The sequence below is a fragment of the Gymnoscopelus braueri genome (assembly GCF_963280865.1).
Source record: "Gymnoscopelus braueri genome assembly, chromosome: 23".
Taxonomy (NCBI): domain Eukaryota; kingdom Metazoa; phylum Chordata; class Actinopteri; order Myctophiformes; family Myctophidae; genus Gymnoscopelus; species Gymnoscopelus braueri.
In genome coordinates, this window is record NC_137625.1 from 13,373,666 (window position 1) to 13,400,303 (window position 26,638).

The 26,638-nt window shown below is 40.8% G+C and overlaps 1 protein-coding gene across 1 annotated transcript; it reads right to left on the minus strand.

Moving 5' to 3' along the window:
* Positions 1–335: 335 nt before the first annotated feature.
* ttll1 (tubulin tyrosine ligase-like family, member 1) lies at positions 336–26,539 on the minus strand. Its single transcript, XM_080421749.1, has 10 exons — positions 26,202–26,539; positions 25,630–25,744; positions 23,942–24,150; positions 17,428–17,608; positions 15,995–16,132; positions 15,402–15,510; positions 10,556–10,699; positions 9,750–9,836; positions 6,170–6,333; positions 336–1,918 (listed from the first exon to the last, which is right to left on the minus strand). Exons 2-10 carry the CDS (start codon positions 25,740–25,742, stop codon positions 1,789–1,791), a joined length of 1,275 nt encoding a protein of 424 aa, XP_080277875.1. The 5' UTR covers positions 25,743–25,744; positions 26,202–26,539; the 3' UTR covers positions 336–1,788.
* Positions 26,540–26,638: the final 99 nt, after the last annotated feature.

Here is a 26,638-nt window from a genome sequence, read left to right on the forward strand (position 1 = left end):
TTCATAACTTACTATCTTTTATTTCGTTTTTCTCTACCGGAACTCTTCGATCTTCAATACACTGAAGCCGTCCATGTAATGGCGTAGGACGCTGTTGCAAAAACGAAATAAAATAAAACAAAGAAGCTCAGACATAAAAAAAAAGCCAACGACAAAACACACGTTAAAAGAAGTAAATATATTTAATTAGCTAACATATCCATATATTCAGTCCCTTAAAGGCATGTATCATCTCTCAGGACATTGAATAAGTAAGTGACAACCAAGTATGCTGTCACATGCTTATGATTAAGTATACTTGCAATAAATGATACATTTTAGTGGGGCTCTGAGGATTGTTGTGTTGGTCTGTCGGTCCAACACTTTACTACCAAACAAGAGAATTCAAAAAGTACTGAGTGGATTGCCATGGAATTCACTGTGCACCTTCATGCTCCACAGAGGGCCCTTTTCCACCGGGGTCGAACCGCTTCCGTTCTTTTTTAACCAGTTCAGAGTGTTTCCACTGAAAATGAATTGGTTCAGAACCCTAAAAGTTGATTTGGAACTGGAACCAAAGTGGGCGTGTCACTATTCTACAGGTTGGAAGATGCAGAAGCGATATAAACAGTGGCAAAAGCAAGCGAAAAATCATCGTTTAAAAAATAGAAAAGAAAAGGTAAACTGTAACTGCCATTGAAGATTGAATTTCCCCTGTGAAATAGACACTTCGACCAGTCATATTTGACACATTGCTTGCCAGGCCTGGAATCAAACCGGGGGAAACTGGGGACGCGTGCTACCCAGGCAGGCTCTCTAACCGTTCAGCTATGCCGCTCCCAATTACAGCATTTCTGCTTAAAACTGGTGGAAACGCAAGCCGGTTCGCGGCCGGTTCCGTCAAAGCACCAAGGTTCCAAGAATCTAGAACGGAACCAGTTCTAAAACCAAGTTCTTTTGGTGGAAAAGGGGCCAGAGAGTGACCCCACTGGCTTTCGGCCAGCGCCACCCGCCAGGCTTTTAGACTCTTAGTATTGGACCACAAGGTAGACTTGAGAAACACTGAAGTTGTCAGTGTTTTACCTCAAACTCCATTGTGAGAAAAAATAAACTTAAATAATCAAGCAACTGAAAACAAAAACAACAAAGTGCAATGTGTTTTAGCATTGAATACAATCAATCTTACTGAAAACATCCCAGCAATTACATACTGAATAATAAATATTGTATTAAAAAAACTCTATGTTGTTATGTACATTAAATTGTCTAATTCTATATTGACTGAATTACTGTCCTTAAATTCTAACTCTCTATACATTCCAGTGCTGTTAGTCTTAACTCTGTTTCTCACCCAACACACTTTCTTTCACACAATTAAATTGTCTACAGCTATATAACTGCAGGTTTCCCATCTCACTGAATGCTATAGCAGCCACCTCAAGTTAAAGCGTCAGTCTGTAATCATGCATAGTATCTTTCAAGTTCACTTTTGTCAATCCTTCCACCACTTTTATTTTTGCTATCTTTATTCCACTTAAAAACATCAACTCGAGTCACCTTCACAAACTCTCGCCCCTTATTTTTTCACCTCTCCCAACAGCAGGTGGTCTGTAATATCATCATGCGTTTGGTCCAGCCCTTTGTGTGTCTCTGTCTATGAAATGCAGGGAAGGAGGGGGATGGTGCTCCATCCGGAAGGTGGGGTAGCCTACAAAATGTCTGGGTGGCCCCATTTCCTTCCCCTATGCCCCAGCTGACCGGACCTCTCAAGAAATGTACAGATAGTCATCATGGCTGTGTGAAGCGACCTCACTTCCAGGTGGCGGCAGTGGGTCGAAGTCCTGCACCCCCTCTGGTGCCCTTTGACCCCAGAGACTGACCCGAGCGGCTCCGTAGGTCACGCTCTGCGTTCTCGCTCAGCGCTTGCTCCTCGTCGTACCTGAGAGGTACAGAGGGTGGAAGTAAAGGGGTGCAGGTGAGAAAGGAAGCGATAAAGAATTACAGACAGAGAAAGGGGATTTTGAGAGAGCATACAAGGAATTCCTGTTGCTTTCACATGGATTTACTTGGTGAATAAAAGCCCCCCCCCCCCATATTTGTGTGTGTGTGTGTGTGTGTGTGTGTGTGTGTGTGTGTGTGTGTGTGTGTGCGTGTGCGTGTGCGTGTGCGTGTGCGTGTGCGTGTGTGTGTGTGTGTGTGTGTGTGTGTGTGTGCGTGTGCGTGTGTGTGTGGGGGAGAGGCATTTGTTATCAGAGCACATCTATATGCGCATCTCCCCCACAGCATGACCCCCTAAATCCCTGGTTGGTGACCAATCTAGCAGCTCCCTTCGATAGCTCAGTTGGTAGAGCGGAGGACTGTAGTGGTATTGCCTGACATCCTTAGGTCGCTGGTTCAAATCCGGCTCGAAGGAGTTGCTTTGGAAAACATTTGACTCTTATAGAATAGTGATATAAATATAATAACCGTACTGTATAACCTAAGACATTCAAAATACGAACCACATAGAATGGAAGTCACAGTACATCCTTGGTTTGAGTTAACAGCAACTGAAAATGAACAAATTACACTCAGTGCATCTTTAACCACATGAACCGTCCCTAGTGACCATATTCTGGACATTATACAGTAGGTAAACATTCGGCCAAAATAGGCAAACAATCGGTGAAAATAGCTTATCTACAAGCTCACAACTTATCGTAATGCAACGTGTTGCGCATTTGTAGACCACGATTCTCACTATCGACGTATAAGAGTTTAAGTCAGGTGTGTCAAACTGGTGGCCCGCAGGCCACGTGTGGCCCATGAAGGAGCACAACCAGCTCCGTTCGATCGCTCAGTTGGTAGAGCGGAGGACTGTAGTGGTAATGACTGTGATGCCTTAGGTCCCTGTTTCAAATCTGTCTCGAACAAGTTGCTTATGGTATGTGTGCGATGAAAGTACATGAACCCATGAAGTCTAAACTGCAAGACATTCACAAAAATAAAAGCTGCTTTCCCTGAGGATGCAATCTAGATACAGATTCTCAAGGAAGCTTTGAGTATGGATAAAAACATGAAAGACACTTTCAACCAGGTTCAAATGGACTTCACATGACATCATGTTACATAGAAGTAAACAATACACAGTCTACACAGTGTCAAGGTATTACTGGACAACATCTGACAACATTTTGAGCTGATTGGGTAACATTCCAGCAAGCTGAAAATTGGGTGGGTATTCTGAACTATGAGAAAACCAACTTTGTTCAGGGTTTAGACCAGCCTGCTAAGAAATTAACTGTTTGCTGGTTAGCAATACACAAGCATTAAATATTTATTTCAGCTTAGGTGCAAACACAGGGTTAAGCAATCCACCGAACTAATACTCTTTGGTATGTTGCTCTCAAATGCCAATTTTGATGAAGAGATTCGGTGTGGACTAGAGGGCGGGTATCAAGTATAGAACCCTGGGGGAGTCAACTAAGTATGTAGTGTTTAAGTGGTGCCAGACATGAAACAGAAACAATTTGCACTACCGTACTTCGGTCAACCGACCAAACTACTGCATGGAAGAGAATACGTTTTCACTATAAGCAACCGTTTCTGTTCAATTAAATTACATATTTATTTGTAGAGCACATGGGTTGATGATTGTATTTTGGCCATATAACTGAGTTGGTCATAGGCAACTGTGTTTGACATTATCTCATTGTCATTACTCCTAACTTAAAAACGCACTCCTTCGAGACGGATTTGAACCAGCGACGCAAGGATGTCAATCTTCACCGCACAGTCCTCCGCTCTACCAACTGAGCTATCGAAGGGGGCTGCTTAAACATCCATAGGGGCGGCAGTGGCTCAGGGGTAGAGCGGCCGAACGGGCAACCGTGAGGTTCCCAGTGGGATCCTGGGCTCCCCCAGAGTAAAGTGTCGAAGTGTCCTTGAGCAAGACGCTGAACCCCTAATTGCTCCCGATGAGCAGGTTGGTCCCTTGCATGGTTTCCTCTGCCAACGGTGTATGAATGAATGTGTGTGTGAATGGGTGAATGTAATGTACAATCTATGTAAAGCGCTTTGGATAAAAGCGCTATATAAATGCACCATTTACCATCAATTTGACTACCAATAGTCAGTGGTTACAATTGGTATGATTGTAACAATACAGTATTATTGTATCATAATCTATATTTATTAGAGATTCAGTCCCTGCTACGAAAACATCTCTATAGAATTTGGGCATTCCTTGTATCATTGATTATTTGACATTCATAAAGACATTTCATAATATTCACAGCCCTTTAATACAACCATTCTATAAAAAATGATTCTAATCATAATCCAGGTTTCAATTCAGGTTCAATGTAGGTTATAGCCTGTTAATAAGGTTTGAGATGTTAAATTATAACAGCTTTTTCATCCCGTAGGATCCTGTATTATCTGTGTAATAATCTGTTTAATCATGTAATCCTGTAGATGTAATCTGTTTAACAACTTTCAACCTTGCCTCCCTATTTTGGGCATTTTTGTCATTATAAATGTTTCTTTTCCAAAACAAATCTAAAATTGTCAAATATTTTCAAAATGTTTAATGTGCAAGGACAGGGTTAAGCAATTCACAGATCTAAAACTCGTTGGTATGTTGCGCTCAAACGCAGCTCTTATGAACTGGAGCCAACAGGCCTGTTGGTATTTCTACTCTTATTAAATGAATGGCCTGAATAATAATACAAAGCATTGTTATGCGTACATCTATCCATATTCTCAAGTGAGAGAGCAAGAACCTAAGACATAATATATCCTTTTTATATCCTTAAAAGCACAAAGGACAGATATGAAACAGGTTATTTCTGGTATTTTCACCACCGTCCTCCAGTCAACCAACTGATCTACTGTATGAAATAGAAATACGAGTACTTTTCACTATAAGCAGCTGTTCCTGTTCGTTTTAATAAAATCATTTTGTTTGATGATAGTATTTTGTCCTTATAACTGAGTTTATGATTATGCATGTACTGTAATTTCATTTCCATCTTTTACTGGCTGGGCAATATTTCAATATTATATTGATATCGTGATATGAGAATAGATATCGTCTGGGATATCATCATATATCATGACATGATGACATGCAGTAAGTATGGCATTTCCCTTTCTATTTAATATTTACTGTATAAAACAAATGGAGAGATAAAAATGTGTCCATATCGCAGAGCTCATAACGCGTCATATCATATATGATATGCCTAGCATGTTATGATATGCCTATCATAACCTATCATAACATGCCCAGAATAGGGACACTAGCGTAAATAGTTCATTTTCAGCTGCTGTTCCAGTAAACCCAAAAATGTAATGTTTCATCCATTCTATGTGGTACGTATTTTGAGTGCCTTAGGATGAGGTTTAATGACATTCACTTTTACACCACATTCAAAGTATTTGTCCTGGTCCTTCAAAAGTGTACAAAAAGTTTTAAGTGAAAATTCCATTCCAGTGATCAATGGCAGGTGTTTTTCTCTCACATTTCTAAAGCCTTTTCAACTGCAATGAAAAAATAAATCTTTGCCTGCGGGTGTCGCTGGTGAGGGATTTTGCCTGTCAATCATCGCCTCTGCTCCGCCCCCCCCCCCCAAAGGATAGGGGAGGGGAGGGGCGAGGAGGAGAGTGGGCGGGATTAATCGACTGTGACCTCACTGTCGAAGGGCCAAACTCAGATTACTTTTCAGCCTAATTATTCAGAAAACCCCAGACCACAGAAAATCCACTGAATGTTCTAAGTTCAGTTTTTTTGGGTGTAATTGAGGTCATAAAACCCCAAATAAAACATTGAAAATAAAAAAAGTGAAAATGAATGTCATGATACCTTTAGGATGGACAGGTTGTATAGTGGAGTTAGTATTAGGATTCTATACTACGACTTTTTTTTTTCCAAAGCAACTCCTTCGAGACGGATTCGAACCAGCGACCTAAGGACGTCAGTCATCACCACTACAGTCCTCCGCCCTACCAACTGGAAGGGAGCTGGCTAGCATGTGACCGACAGGAAGGTTAATGGGTCACGCTTTGTAATGGGAGAAGGGGAACGCAAAGCTGGCAGCCCTGACACTGGCTAATATCTTTAACCTCCGTGTGAAACTCGGAAACTCTCACTTATTGGAGGATGTAGAGCTGTCTCTGGCTGTGAATGGGTCATTTGGCTGTAACTCACAGGACTTGGTAGTTGCCCTGGGCCTCTCGGGGTGGACTGCGGTTCCAGCGACAGTCGGGGATGTCCCCGTTGGGCGTGACGATGTTGAGGGTGTCGTTGATGAGGTTGTACTTCAAGATGCGGTCATTGGCTGTACTGGAGGTCAGTGACGGAGATGCATTGACCTGTGTACACACACGCACGCACGTACACACGTACACACACACACACACACACACACACACACACACACACACACACACACACACACACACACACACACACACACACACACACACACACACATGCCCATGCTCAATGTGAAAACCTGTATTTAGAGTCAAAGTATCCTTCATTGTGTTTGTAAATGCTTTTTTCTTGTTAAATAAAAAAACGAAATACACTCAGACACGCACGCACGCACGCACACGCACACGCACACGCACACACACACACACACACACACACACACACACACACACACACACTCACACAGCTATGACAGTTGATCTACAAGCTTGAAGCTATTTTTGATACTTTGCGTGACACTCTTGTACTACAAAGTAGGGCAATAATTTACAACAAAAAAAGACGTTGAAATATGGACTTACAAAGTTTGCTATATATATGCTATATATATATATATATATATATATATATATATATATATATAGCATATTACACCAGCCAACATGCATACACAGACTTTCAACATCCAGTTTGGAAAGAACATGAGTCATTAACTGCTAGCATGAACATACTGTACTCTCCATGGGGAGCGTCTCTTATCAGACAGGAAATGGATTACACTGCCAACGTGTTGGCTGCAGCCACTGTGTACTGGTTGTAAACAAATACACACAAACACAAGCACTCGCTGACATAGTGAGGAAGCCATTACTACAGCCACTTTTGTGACGGGCAGTATTTCGGATGTCATATATTCCATTCCGATTGGCCACGATTGACTTTCAAAGTTTGCAGGGGTGGCCTCTTTTGCACAACATGCCACAATGTGTTATTTTCCACACATGCCATGAAACTTTGCACGCACATTCCCACTAGGCCAAGGAAGAACCTCCACCCCATTTCTTTTTAAAATATCCTTATGGTGGCGCTACACAACCCACTTCACACGTATTGCCCTATAACTCTCTAACCGTAGGTTGTACAATCGTAATCTTTTCTTCCCTCTATTCCTTGGATCATGATGCAACTCCCCATACAGGCAGTGAGTGATTTTGTTTTTGTGCCATCGTTATCTATCGTTTCATTGCTGGCCCGCAATAACCTACCTGGCCTGGCGGAAACCTTTTTCTAGTTATGACTATTTTGATCACCTTATTCTATTTGTATTGTTGCCACACTGTTTAGAAGGTTCTAAGTACAAGGATTTCACTGCCAGCAACACTACCACAGCTGTGACAATAGAAAACCTTGAATCCATGACTTATAACAGTGTGAGACACAACAAATACTTGCATATCAAAATACACACACAGGCGCACACGCTCACGCACGTAGACGCACATGCGGACACACACACACACACACACACACACACACACACACACACACACACACACACACACACACACACACACACACACACACACACACACACACACACACACACACACACACACACACACACACACACACACACACACGGTTCTCAGCTGTTCTCATCCATTACATGCTAATAAGAGCTTACAGGCATGCGAGCAGTTCTGCCACTGGGAACAACAGCGCATTTTACAGCTTAACATAAATATGAAACAACCTTGACAGAAGGGAAAATGTAATATTAACTCTTTAGGGAAGCTTTGCAAGAGAGAAGGGTTAAAAGGGAACAATGGAATTCAAGTATTTCGGATATGTTTTTTTTCTCTCTCTTCTCCTGCACTGAGGAACATTCATGCCCTACGACCACTTTGTGGCAACCAAAATAAATGTACATAACATAACAGAAATAGTTTCGACCTAGCCAACACAAACGCAGCAAATGATTCTGTATGGGTGTCCAATTAGTCCAATGCAAAACAGCAACTAAATATAGCACAAGCAAACACTTACCATACTACAACTTCATCTATTACAAAGGTGACCAAATGTTTTTAAGATGCAGGTGTGTGAAATTACGACAAGCGCATAAACTGCCCCAAGAAACAGGATATTCTTTATAGTTAGTCATGTTGTTCATTTAAAGGGGGTGTAAGTGATATATTTTGGTTAAATAAGTGTTAAATAGCTCTATATTCCAATAACAAGCATTGCTATAGATAGACTATAGAGTGTTTGTTCAGTAACGGTCTCCCTGTCTCTCCGCCTCTTTAGTAAACAGAAAATGCATTTAAGGTCGGGATACCAATTTAATCCAATCAGGAGAGAGAACTCATACAGGACAAACAGGTGAAACTGGAAATGATGAAATAAAAAGTGACCAATAAACAATAAGCAAAAGGCAAACTTGACATGAACATGTTTGAGAACCACTGGTATAGAGTTGGTTTCTTTAAATCACTTATATGTCAAGTCAAGTCATCTTTATTTACAAAAAGAAATCATTTAAAATCAACAGGAGATGACCCAGCATTCTTTCCAATAAAGGCAGATGACCAGACAGAAACCCCCCAAAACATGATAACCATAAAATCTAAATCCATAAAAGCAAGACTAAAATGGAAAACACATAAATCGCAATACAATTATAAAATAATAAAAAGGCTTGTCTGCGTTTTTATTATGCCCTGAATGGTTGTTGGAATTTATCAAACACTTGCACACGTGCAGGCAGGCACGCACACACACACACACACACACACACACGCACACACGCGCACACACGCACACACGCACACACGCACACACGCACACACACACACACACACACACACACACACACGCACACGTATGCACACGTACGCACACAAAAGTAAATTCAAGTTGCTTGACACTCAAGGGAAAGGAATGTAGGGCTGGTTACTGTGCAGTCATGTAAACTAGTGTTTCACAAACTTAAGGTCGTGACCCAGTTTTTGGTCAATAATAGAGAAATATCGTCTGTCAGGTGAAAACCTCATATGTCCAAAACTGTTACTTTTCAGGATTCAAATTCAAATATACAGTAGCAAAAGTAGCAGATCTACCAGCTCAAAGCGCGTTCGAGCTTCCATATCTGCTTTTTTGGTACTTTTGTGTGACGCTGTAGTATGATCAAGTAGGGAATTAATTTACGAAAAAGCACAAACACGTTAAAATATGGAGATAAGAGGTTTCTACCTAACAGCAACAATATCAAATTTTTATTTTTTTTTGCGTCGTGAGGTTGTAGATCAGCAATTTTCACTATTTTTAAATAGGGCTTAAGTGATTATTTCATAATGTATTCTTGTACGTTTGGGTCCCGGGGAGACACCAAATGTATCTTTTGGGTCTTGAACTGAAAACATTTGGGAACCCTTGAAGTAAACGTGCAACAGCTACAGACAAGAAAGCACTGGACTACATGTCTTTATATCTGTACGGGGCTGTGTTTATGGGCCTGTACTGCGTGCGTGCGTGCGTGCGTGCGTGCGTGTGTGCGTGTGAAATAAGTCACCTCAATAAGCCATGGCTTGAGCTTGTCATCGATGATGATGTCGTACCCGTAACATTCAAAACAGTGCTTGTCGTTGTTCATCACAGGCTACAGAGAGAGAGAGAGAGAGAGAGAGAGAGAGAGAGAGAGAGAGAGAGAGAGAGAGAGAGAGAGAGAGAGAGAGAGAGAGAGAGAGAGAGAGAGAGAGAGAGAGAGAGAGAGGGAGAAATATAGGGGTTGACATGATGTAACTCAAGATAAGACAAAGAAAATGATCATAAAAGCTACACAATCACTGTGGGTGAAGGCATCACAGAAGATGGTATCTTTGTATTGTAGCCTTAATAGGGAAGTGATTCAAGAGGTTTGAATTTAAAAAAAGGAAGTGTGCAATAAGTCTAGCGTACTGTATGTTCAATAAGAGGAACCTACTGTTTAAAGAGGTCAGAGCATTGAAATCACTACGACAGCAAAGTCTTAAGAGGAACTACATACAAATACAATCAACATTGGATGTCAAAAGTAGTGAACTTCTAAAAGTCACTTATGTTTGGCATGTATCTTTTGGATAGCTTGAGTCACTGCAATGGTATGGGTGCTTGTCACACAGCTCATTTTGTGTGTGTGTGTGTGTGTGTGTGTGTGTGTGTGTGTGTGTGTGTGTGTGTGTGTGTGTGTGTGTGTGTGTGTGTGTGTGTGTGTGTGTGTGTGTGTGTGTGTGTGTGTGTGTGTGTGTGTGTGTGTGTGTGTGTGTGTGTGTGTGTGTGTGTGTGTACGGGTGGGTAATTGTGTGTTGTGTTGTGTTTGTTTGTGTGTATTCCACTCACAGCCACAGCCTTGAGTGACTGCACCATGATCCAGTGGATCTGGTCAAACAGTCGGTTGGTGACGTCCTTCCCTCTGGTACTCTCCAGGTACAGACGCAGGTTACTGACCGTCCATTTTCCTCCGTGCACGTGGTTGTAGTCATCCTGAATGTACACACAAATTGTAGAAAACCATCAAAGAAATGTTTAAGGGGCAGCATTGCCACTTTGCGGACGATGCGTAATCATTACTGTTGTCATTACTGTCATTTGAAGCAATAAAAGTCTCACTGTGTGCTACATTGACATAGAATCCTAGTGGGGTTACCAAAGGCGGGCCTAACTTGTGGACCTGCGAGGCACACCGTTGATTCGATCCGCACCAAACTTGGCACCAACACTGGTCAGGGGTCTGCCATAAGAATAGCTACACCATGGACCACGTGTGGCACCTGGGTGCCACAGGCGCACCATTGCTCCGCCCCCTCTGTGTTCCTATTGGCTGGGGTTTAAACAGCCATAACTCCAGTTCCCAGCATGCTTAAGGCCCCAAACTGGGTAGGTGCTCCTAGACGGACAATAGGAACAGGCTGTAATTGATTAAACCCTGCCCCCCTCTGTGTTCCTATTGGCTGGGCTTTATACAGCCATAACTCCAGTTCCCAGCATGCTAAACAACCCGGAAGTGAATCTGTTCAGGGACACTAGCGTTTATATGGTTAAACATGCACTCAGTGTAATTTGTTAATTTATAGCTGCTGTTCCAGTAAACCCAAAACAAACATGTAATGTCTCATTCTATGTGATATGTATTTTGAGTGCCTTAGGATGGACAGGTGTTAGGAGTTAGTATTACGATTCTATACCAGGACTTAAGTTTTTCTAAATCAACTCCTTCGAGCCGGATTTGAACCAGCGACCTAAGGATGTCAGTCATCACCACTACAGTCCTCCGCTCTACCAACTGAGCTATCGAAGGGAGCTAGCAGATAACCAGGGATCGACCAATACAGATTTTTCATGGCGTGTGTGTGTGTGTGTGTGTGTGTGTGTGTGCATGCGTCCATTTTATTTTAGCAACATATAACAAGGTTTGTGAAGTATTATAACTTATGATAATATGATTTATAGGTGCTGGTAATAATGCATTATAAACTCAGTGGAACAGCACATTATAAATAAATGGTAAATAAATACCAGATAACGCTTTACTTATAGGTCGGGTCTATAATGCATCGTAATCACATTTATAATGCATCATAATGCATTATAATGCACTCATAATGCTTCATAACACAATTTGTATAATTATGCATAACAACCTATAACAAACACACTTTATAACTAACTCAGTTGAGGTAGTTATAAACGTGCTGTTCCACTGAGAGTATAATGCATTATGACCAGCACATATAATACGTTATAAACGTTGTTTATAACGTATTAAGTTGTCATGCATGATTATAAACATTTATAACAAGTGTTATTATGCCTTATAAGCACATTATAATTAATTATAAATGCAATTATAATGCATTATAGACCCGACCTTTAAATCAAGTGTTACCTGGTAGTTATAATGTGCCGTTCCACTGAGTTTATAATGCATTATGACCAGCACTCTGTTGAATTATATTATTGTAAGTTATAATATTTCATAAACCTTGTTCTAAGTTGTTATGCATAATTATAAACATTTATAACAAGTCTTATAATGCCTTATAAGTGCATTATAATGCATTAAAAATGTGGTTATATCTTTTATTTTTGTATAAATAAAACTACATTGTATTTCATTATTAATGTACAATTGTTATATTCTCAATAAAGACATATTGGGGGAAAATAAAAGCACTTCCTTCGAGCCGGATTTGAACCAGCGACCTAAGGATGTCAGACTAATACCACTACAGTCCTCCGCTCTACCAACTGAGCTATCGAAGGGAGCTGCTGAACCAATGACTAACAGGGACTAGTTAGCCTCGCATAGCCAGACCCTTCACAGCTCCACCTACTCACGGAGTAGCACATGCTCTGGGGGATGGGGATAGCAATGTGTGTACTCAGTTTGTCACTGGGGGGATGGGGGGCTGGTTTGCAAATGACTGACAGGAAGGGTAATGGGTCATGTTTTGTCAATGGAAAGTTGTAGGAAGTCAGAGCTGTCCTGCTCATAGAGCCTACAGTACATGCACCGGCATGCATTTCACATTGCACAAGTTTAACCACTTTAAGGAGTACTTCACCCAAAAATTACTTATTTTCTTTCAATTACACACCCCATGAAGGCTTGAATTCATGGAGATGTTTTAGTTATTTGTCGCATTCCTGAACCAATCATTTATAAATGACGGGGTGCTTGGTCAGTAGGAGACTCACTGGAGACTCCGCCGGTTATCAAAAAACGGCATGAATTCAAGACTTCATGGGTTGTGTCAGGCGCGTACGGTGGGTTCTAACGTGGACCGGGCAAGATTCTTAATGACTCCCCCTTCCCCCCGGCCCCCCACCCACTGCGTCGCGGGCATATACGCGAGCGTAGCGCGCGCGATTTTTTTGCTTAATTAATTCATTAAATGACCATAAAACAACATTAACAACACTCTACCCATCCCTCAGTGTGTTCCATCCTCAAATGTTTTACTTAAAGGGGTAGTTCACCCCCCAAATAACTTTTTTTCTATTGATTACTCACCCCATGGAGCCTTGAATTCATGGATATTTATTTGTTTTTGTCGCATTCCTTCCTTTATTATTTGATTATAATAAATTTAGCCCCATTGATTCCGGTAGGAGACACAAATGCATTTGTGTCTCCTACCGGAATCAATGGGGACACATTTATTATAATCAAATTATTGGCTTAGGAATGTGACAAAAACAAAAAAATATCTATGAATTCAAGGCTCCAGATGGTCAGTAATCAATAGAAAAATAGTTATTTTGGGGGTGAACTACCCCTTTAAGTAAAAGTATCAAGGGTTAGAAAACTTTTTTTTCACATTTGAAAACTTGTGAAATGGGACCTTCTGCATAATGAGTAGCCTACTTTTACTTTTGGTACTTTAAATACATTTTGATACCAATACTTTTCTACTTTTACTCAAGTACATTTTGAATACCTTACTTTTACTTGTAACAGAGTATTTTTACATCGCAGAATTGATACTTTTGTTTAAGTAAAAAATGTGAGTACTTTTTCCACCACTGGTATTCAGTGCATGCAGTGACTGTTAGTGCACACAGGACGAGGGAGTCGAGGGACACAGCATAGCGACCCTTCATTTCAATAAGGGCAGACGGCAGAGCCAAATCCTGCAGAACATGTTTAGCACAGCCACAGAGATCACGACTTGTTTATTAGAGGCAATTAGCATGTCTGGCTGGGGCCGCTTGACAATGGGAACGGTGGGGTGGGCGGAGGCTGCGGAGCTACTGCGCCGGTAGAGGAAAAAAAAGACGTTTAAATTTTTTTTTTTTTTAATATATATATAAAAAAATAGGGGAGCAGAGTTTTCCAGACCGGGCCATGGCCCCATTGGCCTCTATGACGGTACGCCCTTGGGTTGTGTAATTGATAGAAAAAAAGTAATTATTTGGGTGAACTACTCCTTTAACCCTGGTGTCCCTATTTTGGGCATGTCATTTTAGGCAAAATTGTTTTAGAAATATAGCAAATGTTTCCTTTTTTTTTTACTATTAAAAAATCAACAAGATCTCAGATCTACAAGTTCACAACATGTCACATCACCACATATTGTGAGTTTGTAAATCGACAATTTTTAACAACCCAAGTATAAAAAACATCCAAATGATTGAGGAGTCTGCCTTCATGTTCACTCCATGGTCTGCGCAGCCACACAGTTGACAGTGTTCCAGTAGTTCCACCTTGATGTCACAATACATCACTAGATGGTTCTAGTCAACTAGACTGCTACAACTTGCTACAATGACACACAGAGAACATTGACATGCAACCCATTGACTAATAGTATAATAGCATAATATGATATATAGTATAGTATAATCGGGTTCAGTACCCAGCATTGGCCAGGTTATTGTGTGGATGAAATAGGCTCTGTATGTAAAGTATGTACTGCGACAGAAACAAATAGTTATTTATTATATATGCATTACTATTCTAAATTAAGAGTTAAATGTTTTCCACAGCAATTCCTTCGAGCCGGATTTGAACCAGCGACCTAAGGATGTCAGTCATGACCACTACAGTCCTCCGCTCTACCAACTGAGCTATCGAAGGGAGCCAGCCAACACTAACCAGAGGATTTGGCCGGTTATTCTGTGGTTGAAATAGTTTCTTTCTCCCTCTCTAGTACTAGTAATAGTACTGACGTAATGGATGACTGACGCAGGGCCGGCCCTGTCCATCTGGGGGCCCTAAGCAGACTTTTTTAATGTCACTTTAAATTAAATTTAAGACCAAATTATCAATAACAAAAAAGTACTCAATGACACTAATTACTCAGATTTTGGGTCAATTCTATCCACATATGTAATAGAGTTCACCATAAGGGTTGATAACAATACAAATATGCCACACATTTGAAATGTATTGCCTGCGAAAAGTAATCAAATATGAATAGGGATAGCAATTTTTTAATCCATTTTAATCCCCTTATCGATCCCACTTATCGGCCCTTAGCGGCCGCGTTGTTCGCGTATAGGGCGGGCCAACACTGGGCTGACGTCATAGACTAGCAATAACCTGGGTATCCAGCTAGTATGATAATTATGTAGGAAAATCTGTATAGTGTTCCCTTAATATTATGGTAATGTCTTGGTGAAACCATGTACTTTGATGGTTGTAGGCCTGATGGACAGATAGTAAAAGCCAGCGTAAACTCACCCCGTGTTTTTGGATGGCGACGTTAGTGAGGTGAATAAACATGTTATCCAGCTCACTGGTACTGGGCGTGTACTTCACTGTACAGAACCTGCAGAAACCCAGCTTGAACCTGAAATATCATAAGAACAGAACAGCACCCCTAAATAATAATAGATAACAACAATAATAATAATAATAGTATTTACTACCTTAGAACAGTGGTTTTCAAAGTGGGGTCCAGGGGTCCCCATCAAAATGTGTTAATATATAGCATAAAAATCAGTTTAACCACTTGAACCCTATATACATGCCATGGGCTATTTGAGAATAGCTGATCAACAAGCTCACAATGCGTCGTGATGCAACGTGTTGTAAGCTTGTAGATCAGCTATTCTCAAAAAATCTTGAAATTATTTTAAACATTTGGTGGTCCCTGGCACCAAATATTTTCAGATGGGGGTCCGCGGCCAATTATATACTTTTCAGGAAAAAGGTAGTTATTTAGTGTGTTCAATATTTATAAAACCCACTGACAGACTTTCACTTTCACTCTCAAAATCTTTTTAAAATTGCAAAAATAGTTTATGCAATGATTATGCTCCTGACATCCTTACATGTAGCATTTAAGGGGCCGGTAGGTTGTCACCAGAACATAGAGACGCAGGTCAAACTTCTTGCCTCCTATCAGAAGTGGGTTGTCGATGTAGAGGGAGATGACATAGGCCTCCTTGCCACTGGAGGCCGCTACGAAGCTGTAGGCAACAAGCATGGGGTCAGGTATCACAAACAGCATTATCTCTCCGAATTGTTTAGGTGTTTTGGAGCATTTGTCACTGTACATTTGCACCTACAGTATGTGTAAAAATGTGCTTTGATCAGAGGCAGATACAAGTTATTTTACAGTGGATTCTTGTCAGTCAAGGCAAAAATCTCTGTGTGAAACTTCAGGAAAAATGTGTAACTTCAGAATTTAAAACATACACAACAGACAACAGTCTGTGACATTGCACTTGTCAACACCTGCAACTCTGCTACAAGGTTGCATTTAAGATACAACTAGAAAATGTGCTCCTCGGAGCACAGGTCTCCGCCAGGCGAGTACTGTTCCTGATTAATCCTGTCTTACCTATTTATATTACATATTGTGATGTCACGTGAAGCTTGACCAATGTTAGGTGTTCTCAGACGGACACACACACACACACACACACACGGACGGACGGAGGGTAAAACATACTCTCCGCCAGGCCTGGCGGAGACAACCAGGCCTGGCGGAGACAATAAACAATTCAAGATCTACAGATGATTTTGTCAGACATGATTTGTCAATGTGGTTCAACTCTTCTATTGTTACATTCTTTTCCTCCAAAAGCAACTCCTTCGAGCCGGATTTGAACCAGCGACCTAAGGATGTCAGCCATCACCACTACAGTCCTCCGCTCTACCAACTGAGCTATCGAAGGGAGCCGCTTGAGAAGTCACCAACCAGGGCTTAGTGAGTCATACCATGTGTATACATAGCGGTATGCTCCGATAACAAAGCTGTTGAAGGCAACTCAAACAGAGCTAATAATTAACAAGTCTTTAATTTTTTGCAATAAAATAGTTTTCTCTAAAGGTATCGTTGGGTTGAGCACCCCTCCTATCCCCTTTGTTTGTTGAAGCACAAAGGCACACAAAGTTTCTATTTGAGAACATTTAACTTGATGATGTGGCATGGCTCTGCAGGAGGCTAGTGTGTGTCTGTCCTGGGTTAATCTCCCAAACCGATGGACCGATCAGCGCTTAAGTTCTTGTAGGCCAAGGAAGTACCTCCACACATTTTATAATACGGTATACTGTATGCCTTATATTTCTTTAAATTTAACTTAACTTTAGAATGGAAGTCAATGGGGGTCGAATAAGGCTGAAACTTTGCCCAAATATGGAGTCATACATCATAGATATGTCATAGATGACTGATGTCATAGACTGGCCACATGAAGTCCAAAAGCCACATGGGAGCCATTAGACTCTGTCTTGTGTGTGCGTGTGTGTCATGACTCACGAGGAGGTTCGACTGTCTCTGGACCATTTCTTGATCTGAGACAGTTTGTTGATGAGGAAGATGCCTTTGCCCTGGGCCTTCCCACACGGCTTCATGATCCATGTGCTGCTAGGACTCTTACGGAACTCCTCCACAAACAGGTTGTAATCAGCTGGCAGCATGAAGGTCACGGGGACAAAATCTATAAAAATAATTTAAAAATAATAATAATATTAAAATATCAATTTGGCATACATGAGTCATTTGTCTAGGGCAGTGGTTCCCAAACGGTTAAGCTCGAGACCCAAAAGATACATTTTACTTTTGCCCGGACTCAAACTAGTGAAAATAGCCAATCTAAAACCTCACAACGCATCACTTCGCGCCGCGTTGTGAGCTTGTAGATCTGCTATATTCACTACTTCTTTTTTTTTGTAATTCAAATTTTTATTTGTTTTTCAATATGATACAAAATGTAACTCCAGTGGTACAAATCAGCATACAGCATAAAACAACAATACAGCCATTCCAAAAAATAAAATACAAAATAATATCAAAATACAAAATAAATGCTGTCCCAATATCAGAGAAGGTTCATATATATCCAAAATCTGTCCCATGTGTCCTTCATCTTTTTTTCTCCATTCACTCTACCCAACATATATTCGTATGATGTAATCTTAATCATTTCCTCATTCCACTCTTTAAGCCCAGGTGTCCTAGGGGTCTTCCAATTCCGCAGCAGTATTCTGGCAGCTGTAACAAGTCCAACTTTCACAATAGTGAATTCGTTGTTATTTATCCCAGGAACCGCTGCCCTGTCCCCCAATAGGCAGAGCCGCGGTTGTGGGGACAGAGTGAGTCCCACCCATTTCTCCAAATATTTTAAAACTGTACACCAGAATGGATACACCATGCGGCAATCCCATATCATATGCATATACGTGCCAACCTCTTCATTACATTTCCAACATGTATTGTTATCTGCTATCCCCATTTTAAGTAATCTAGTCGGTGTAAAATAATATCTATGAATTATTTTATACTGAATAAATTTCCCTCTTGCTTCTCTGATCCCACTTCCTACATTTGCTATAATTCTCTTCCAATGATCGTCTTCAATATCAATACCCAAATCCTTCTGCCAAATCAGTTTGAGACCGTCACATGTATCCCCCAGCAGTTGTTTTGACATTTTATAAAAAACAGATGCAGTATGACATTCATGTGGCAATTCTAAATATCTAGCAAGTGAATTTTCACCAGCATCGAATGTACTACCGAGACAGTGTCTCATTTGTAAATATTTCCAGAATGTACCATCATTTCCAAGGTCATATTTCTCTTTTAAATTTGAATAAGTTATAAAATCCCCATTCTCAAATAAATCACCAATAGTATTAACCCCTGCTGTCTGCCATTTTTTCCAATGTATCTTTGTCTTCCCAATACATATTTTAGGATTATTCCAAAGTGAAGAGTATAATTGTTTATAATGTGGCAATTTATATGCTTTATGAATTTTACCCCATACACTCCTTGAGTGTGAAATTATAGGATTCAAATTGGGCTCCTTCCTCACTGACTGTGACAGAACGGCAATTGGGCGGAATGGTGAAGACAGATTTCTCTCGATGATTACCCAGTCTAAGTCTGGATTTAACCCGCTCCAGTGTTTGGACAGTTTAGCTATTTCAAAGGATGTATTGTATGTCCTCATATCCGGTAAGCCAAGGCCACCTCTATCTCTAGGCGTCCACATTTTACTCAGTTTGATTCTAGGCTTCTTTTTTTCCCAAAGAAAATCTCTAATAATTTTGTCATACTCTTTAAAAATCTTGTCTGGGATATTTAGTGGAAGCATTGTTGAAATATAATTAAACTGGGGAGCAACCACCATTTTGATAACATTCACCTTACCCCATAGAGACAGTTTCAGCGCACCCCACTTTTCCAAATTATTTTTTATCATATTCAGTAATGGCTCATAATTTAGTGTGACAATTTTGTCCAAATCTGAAGTAAGTTTAACCCCTAAATATTTCATTCCGATAGGAACCCATCTGAAGCCAAATTGAGACACTGTATGTGAGTAACATGATTTAGATATCGGCATGGCCTCAGACTTACTCCAGTTAATCTTATAACCAGATAAGCTCGAATATGTCCGAATAGTATCCATCAAGGGAGGGAGGGAGTTAGCAGGGTCCGTTATCAGTAATAATATATCGTCCGCGTACAACATCAGCTTATGCTCTTTCCCCCCTCCCTCCACCCCCTTTATCGCTGTATTAGCTCTAATCATGGCTGCCAGGGGTTCTAGGAAAATCGTAAACAACAACGGCGAAAGACTGCAGCCCTGCCTCACAGACCTTGTTAGATTGAAAAATGGGGAGATGAAACCGTTTGTGATCACTGCAGCTTTTGGGTTTTTATACAAAATATTAAACCAAGTTTTGAAACCTTGACCAAAACCAAAGCGTGACATGGCAGCTGACAGGAACCCCCAATCTGCTCTATCAAAAGCCTTCTCAGCATCCAGAGAGAAGGCGGCGACCGGTATGGCGCCCGACGCGTGCCGCCACGTGAGGTGTAGCAACCTCCTCAAGTTATCACTTGAAGTTCTACCTTTAATAAAACCAACTTGGTCAGCCTGGACAATGTCTGGTAGTACTTTGTCCAGCCGTAAGGCTAGTATTTTGGTCAATAATTTACAATCTACATTAATTAAACTTAAAGGTCTATAATTTGATGGGTCTGTGGTGTCCCTGTCTTTCTTAGGAATCAAGGTTATTAGTGCTTCGTTAAAAGTGCTTGGCAATGTTTCCAACTTAAATGCTTCTGAATATACTTTAGTCAAAATAGGGGCCAATATATCTATACATTTTTTATAATATTCAATGGGAAAACCATCCAAACCCGGTGATTTCCCCATTTTCATCATTGCAATAGCATTTCTGACCTCCTGTTCAGTAATAGGTGCATCAAGGGACTCAGCTTGTTGTGTGGTCATAGTGGGCAGATTTATCCTAGAAAGAAAATCTTCTAGCTCGCTCTGCTGGTAGTTAGAGGTAGATGTATATAAATTTTCATAGAACTGTTGAAATACCTGGTTGATTTCTTTAGATGATGATACTATATTATCTCCCTTTTTAATTGCATGAATAACACTATTATTCTCTTTTTGTTTTAATTGTCGAGACAGGAGTTTGCCAGTCTTCTCTCCCCCTTCATAAAAATTTGTCCTCAGCCTAAATAATGCATATTCTGTTTTCTTATTATATATCCCATTCAATTGAAATTTACATTTGCATAGTTCTTGATATACATCTTCAGTGTAATGTTCTGCCAAATCTTTTTCTAATGCACCAATTTCACCTTCAAGTTTACGTACTTGTTCAATGCTTTCTCTTTTCTTTTTAGATGATTGTGCTATTAATATACCTCGAATATATGCCTTGGACGAATCCCACACCGTGGCAATCCTTTCGGTTGACCCCAAATTAATTTCAAAAAAAGACGTCAAGTCCTCAGCCAGTTTAACACTGAATATGTCATCTTGCAGTAACATAGTATTCATTCTCCATCTCCCCTTTCTACCAGTCTCAGTGTTCAGGTCAACGTCAAGTTCAACCAATGCATGGTCTGATAATGCTATTGTGCCAATTTTACTATCAATTACATCTTTAATAATGGATTTGGAAATTAAATAATAATCGATTCTAGTATGAATTTGGTGACAATGGCTATAGAAAGTGTATTCCCTTTCACAAGGATTAACCAGCCTCCATACATCAACCAAACCTACATCTTCCATTAGCATGTGTAGTGCTGCCCGGTCTCTTGGGGGCGCTGTTGCCCTAAATTTGCTTCTGTCCAAAACAGGGCAGAGAGTCTGATTCCAGTCCCCTGCTGCCACTATATGGCCCTCCTTAGCACCTAAAATGTTGTTCACCTCATTAATAAATGCTGGGTCATCCTTATTGGGTGCATACACATTACACAAAATCACTTTAACACCATTAATCAAAGCATCTACACAAATTATCCTCCCAGCTTTATCTTTGGTCTCTCCTAGCATTACAAAACTCAATTGTTTGTTAATTAAAATAATTACCCCATTTTGTTTACTGTTAAATGAAGAAAAAAATACCTGTCCAACCCAACCTCGTTTAAATTTTATAGCTTCCTCATCCTTAAGGTGCGACTCCTGTATAAACACAATATCAGCTTGTTTATGTTTAAGATAGGTCAATATTTTCCTTCTCTTAACCGGGTTCCCACAGCCATTAATGTTCCATGAAATAAACTTAACCATATTCACATCCTTTCCATATACCTTCATATATTAAGCATCTCAGAAGGCTAATTCTAAGAAAAATTACACAAAAATAAACATGCTGTTGCTGTACCATCAATATAGTTACACACTTGATATCAAAATATTTAAACATATCCAAAACCCTCCCTTCACGAGGGGCAAACAACAAAATAAAAAGAAAATAAAAATTCCCTGTCCAAATAACGTCTAGCTACGGACAGATATCAAAAAACACACACCAAAAAAGAAAACAAAGAAAAAAGGCAAACCAATTTGGTCCGCGCGGTGCGTTGCACGTCAGCCAACCCACTTAACCTAGTTAAACTATGGGCTAGATAACTTCAGGCTGCGACTCTCAAACACCCCCCTCCCCCCACCATACCTGAATGACAATGTATTATGCTCCACCAAATTTTTGACTCATCCAGTCCATCACACAGTCCCTGGTTTCAATCTTCTTCAGTAGTGTGTGTGTCCGATAGACGCTCACTGTGGATGGACTCACTGCGCATACAACGTTGGTTGATGAACTTCTCCGCGCTCGTACTGGACGTGAATTCCAGCTTCTTCCCCTTCCATGTGAAACGCAAAATCGCCGGAAAAGCGAGCGTGTGCCTGACGTCGATTTCTCGGAGTAATTTTCGGGCTGTATTAAACCCTTTTCTCTTATCAGCTAGCTCTTTGGACATGTCAGGGAAAATTGACAGCCTACATCCATTCCACGATTGAATTCCCCTCTTTGCCTTGGCCGCTTGCAAAACTTTCTCCCTCGCAGAGGAGCGCAGAAAGCGAACCACCACAACCCTGGGTGGTCGCGTCGGGTCAGGTCTAATGGCTGGCACGCGATGTATTCTCTCGATCTCATATTCCGCACTCCATTCGATCCCCAACCCCTCGGTCAGGATCTGTTGCATGCATTTCTCCAAATCGTCAGCTTCCAGACCCTCTTTCAAGCCAATCAGTCTAGCGTTGTTGCGTCGACCGCGATTTTCCAACATTTCAATTCGGTTCCACATGGTTTCCAGGAGCCGGTCGTGTCTCACACTAGCCGAGCTCAGATGCGCCGCGTCATCCTCCAATGTAGAGATTCTTCCCTCTGCAACCGTCACTCTCTCCTGAATCTCGTTCACTTTTTGGACTAGCTCTGCTGTTGTTGCTTTAATCGTGGATACATCTGTAGCCACCGAGCTTAAAGTAGCACTCATCTTGGTGATTTCAGCCATTAGCTTTTCCATTGTATTAGCTTCTTGTTGCGCTAATGGCGGCGTCTCTGAGCGCGGTGTTGTTGAGTTTCCCCTCGTGAAATACTTAGATTTGGTAGTAGCCATATAGCCTCAAACTGGTAATAGTAAGCAACGGATTATGTATCAAGTAGTTTCACCCTTTTAAATCAGGAAAGGTGGAGTAAATAGCGTCGAATAAGTTTACATTTAGTGGTGGGGTTTACGGAGCTCTATCAGAGTGCAGCCATCTTGCTCGGCGTTCCCACGTGACTCATATTCACTACTTCTTGAAAAAAAAAAAATTATTCATGGTAATTATTTGATTTTCTGATTTTATTTATGAAATACTTTTCAAAAATGTTGGAATTGTTTAAACTTTTTTAAATATTTTGAAAAGATATTTTTTTTAAATAAAGGAAACGAAAAAAAGGGGATATTTACCCACTGTTTGGGAGACAATGGTCTTAGGCACCATATGCCGTAATCTCGCATAGGCCAGACAATCAGAGATTTACTGATACATCTGGGGAAATCTAAATTCAATGTATGGGATAACTAGCACTAACAAACCTATGGCCAATGCTTTGAAAACCAATCCTGATACCATCCCATATGAAGGAACGCCTATAATGACAGCTGTCTCGCATTGATTCTGTGATGCGGTTATTTTTGTTAAATTTCCAAATGGTTTCCACCCAGTTGTAGCCTATTCATTGAATTTAGATGTCACCAGATGTTTCAGTAGGTGGAGATCTCTGATCGTCTGGCGAGGTGAGACTGCATATGCTGAGGAGCAATGGAGTCCTGCACACTGCTGTTAGCTTGTAAACTAAAGTTTGCAAGCTATGGCAGTGTGCAGGAAACACATGTTTCCATTAGTTTGAGCCAGAAAAAAAGGGCGATATTTGATTTGATTTGATTTGATTTGATTTGATTGATTGACTGACTGACTGACTGACTGACTTCTAATTCTGCCGCTCTCCAACCATACCCAGATAAATGTATTTCCCATTCTCGTCCTTCTCGGCCAAGTGGCTGCTTTCCTTCTCCAGCTCCTTGCGGTAGCGTTTGATGTTCTTGATCATCAGGTCCTTCCTGGTCAGCTCGTAGTGGTTGGGGAAGTGGTTGACCATCTGCTCGTCCGTCAGCCGGTAACCCGTGTCTACACTGAACACATTTCTGATGGTCTGGATGCTCATCCTGCACACAATTAATATCGATTTAATCGATTATAAAAAAAACAATCGATAATTGATCATTTAATAAAATAATCAAGTAATAATCTATCCCTATTTAAGGTATTCTACAAGCTCACAACGTGTTGCAATGTGGAAACAAACAGACCTGTGAGGCTCTGTTTGGTTCCCTTTGTACACGCTCTGAGTTAAAGACCCGAAAGGGTCCTTTTGAACCCCTGGTGGTCCCCGGACACAATGTTGAGAACCAGTGATCTATGAAAATATGATTATTATTACACATGAATAGCTAGGTGATAGATCAATACAAACGTTTACCTGGCATCCTAGTTTCTTTGAAGCACTAAATAGTTTTTCTTTGCACTCTACATTTTACACATTAGTTGACTAGTAGGTTTCACATCATTTACTCTGATCTCGGACTTGGATAAGTCGCTCTGGATAAGACCATCTGCCAAATGCCAAAATCAGGGGTCTTCCAATATCTTTTCAGACCAAGGACCCCCTAGCTGAGAGAGAGATGAAGCAGGGACCCCCACTACATATTGTATAAAACTGTGTTGCAGATTAAATCTTTTCATACATTTCGTAGACTCGTTTGACAGCATTGTCATTGTGTAGAGGTCTGTTGGGTTCATGTTAATGTGTATTTTCAGACAGTTAACCACTTAAACCCTCAATACTTAGAAAACGTGTACTTTTCTCTTAACCCCCCCTACATCAAACCTCTTTGCCAAAAATAGCCGATCTACAAGCTCACAACGAGCTTGTAGATCAGCTATTTTCGGCTAATGTTCCCTTCAAAATAGGGATGCTAGGATTCAAGTGGTTAATGTAAAATAAAATAAAGTTTCTATCACACAAAGATTTGGCGGAACCCCTGTAGTAACTCTGAGGACCCCCTAGGGGTCCCGGACCCCCCAGTTGAAGACCCCTGGCCTAAATTGTAAATTGATACAAGCTTGTTGTCTGCAGCAGATCGTCCATGACGACAGACACAGGCGACTGAGTTTCAAGTTCTCAGTCGCCTGATTTCAGTCATTTTTATAAGATTAAAGAGTATTCGCATGGGTCAAACTAGCAATAGAATACGTTCAAGAATAATGTTCTATTGCTTAAATTGTACATTGTAAATTGGTGTTCTGGTGTTGTGATATTTCATGAAAGAAAAGGTCACAAAGCCTCAATCTGAAATGTATTCAACTGCTTGGCTGTACCGTATGTAGAACAGAAAGAACATAGTTTTAGAATCACCTAAACATCATAATCATACATATTGTTTAGGAAACACAGTGTGGGGGACTCCTTTCACGCTGTTTCACAAATCACAGATTGGGAGATTGGGACCAACCAACATAAATTTCCAGTCGTGAGATATGTTTTTGCTTGAATCCAGGAAGGGGTTGATATATGGACAGTGCCTGCCAGGAAGAGGGGTTGAGGTGAAGATTCTATAAGTGAAAGTGACAGGTGTTAATCCTACCAGTAGAAGTTCCAATCCTCGCTGTCGGTGACTGGGACCCATCCCCTCTTCTCAAAGTTGTTGATGAGAACCGATTTCTCGATGTCTGTCACCCACTTCACCTTACCAGCCATGGCTGTGGACCAGTACAACAGGTAAACAGCCTGGCAGGTGCACAGGAAGACATGCAATGAGGGATTCAACATGAGGTGCTAAAATGAAGAACTCACTTTAGTGTCACATAGAGAGAGAGAGAGAGAGAGAGAGAGAGAGAGAGAGAGAGAGAGAGAGAGAGAGAGAGAGAGAGAGAGAGAGAGAGAGAGAGAGAGAGAGAGAGAGAGAGAGAGAGAGAGAGAGAGAGACCCCAATGGAAACAAGCCATAGTGCTTTCTTGGGTTTAATCCTTTTAGCATCCTTTTGTACAGAACTGTACTTTTTGTGCTTTTTTTGCAGACTGTTAATAAAGTATTTAATCAATCAATCAATCAATCAATCAATCAATCAATCAATGTCATGCTGTCTTGTCAATCAATGAACCCATTAGGAAACAATATAAGTGCATAATTGGTGTGTCTCGTAGTAGTTATACTGACCTGCAACACAGTAGCTGTTCAGGAAGAGCCTGGGTCATCAGGTTCTTGTTAAGGTGGCTAGTAGCAGAATCCTCCCTGAATTGCTGCTGCAAAGGCTGGGCTGGGTATTAACTTACCCAGGGATGCAAACGCATTAGGTTGTCCTTTATAGCATTACGTCTACGAGTAGCGAAATCGTCCGTTTGTCGGCATCCATCACCCATAGCAGCTTTAACTACACATCTAACATAGGTTGCATGGTAGCTAGCTATTTCATTGCTCTATTGATCCAAGAAGTGGCATCATGTACCAAGAGAGAGAAGGAGTCAATGACGGAACGCTCACGCGGCCAAAAGATGCTCTTCACAATAAAAGTCGTCATGCATTTTCTTCTCGATTAATTGAATACGCATGACCTCAATGGAAAAAAAGCTCTGGGCTCCTTTTTAGCAACCTTT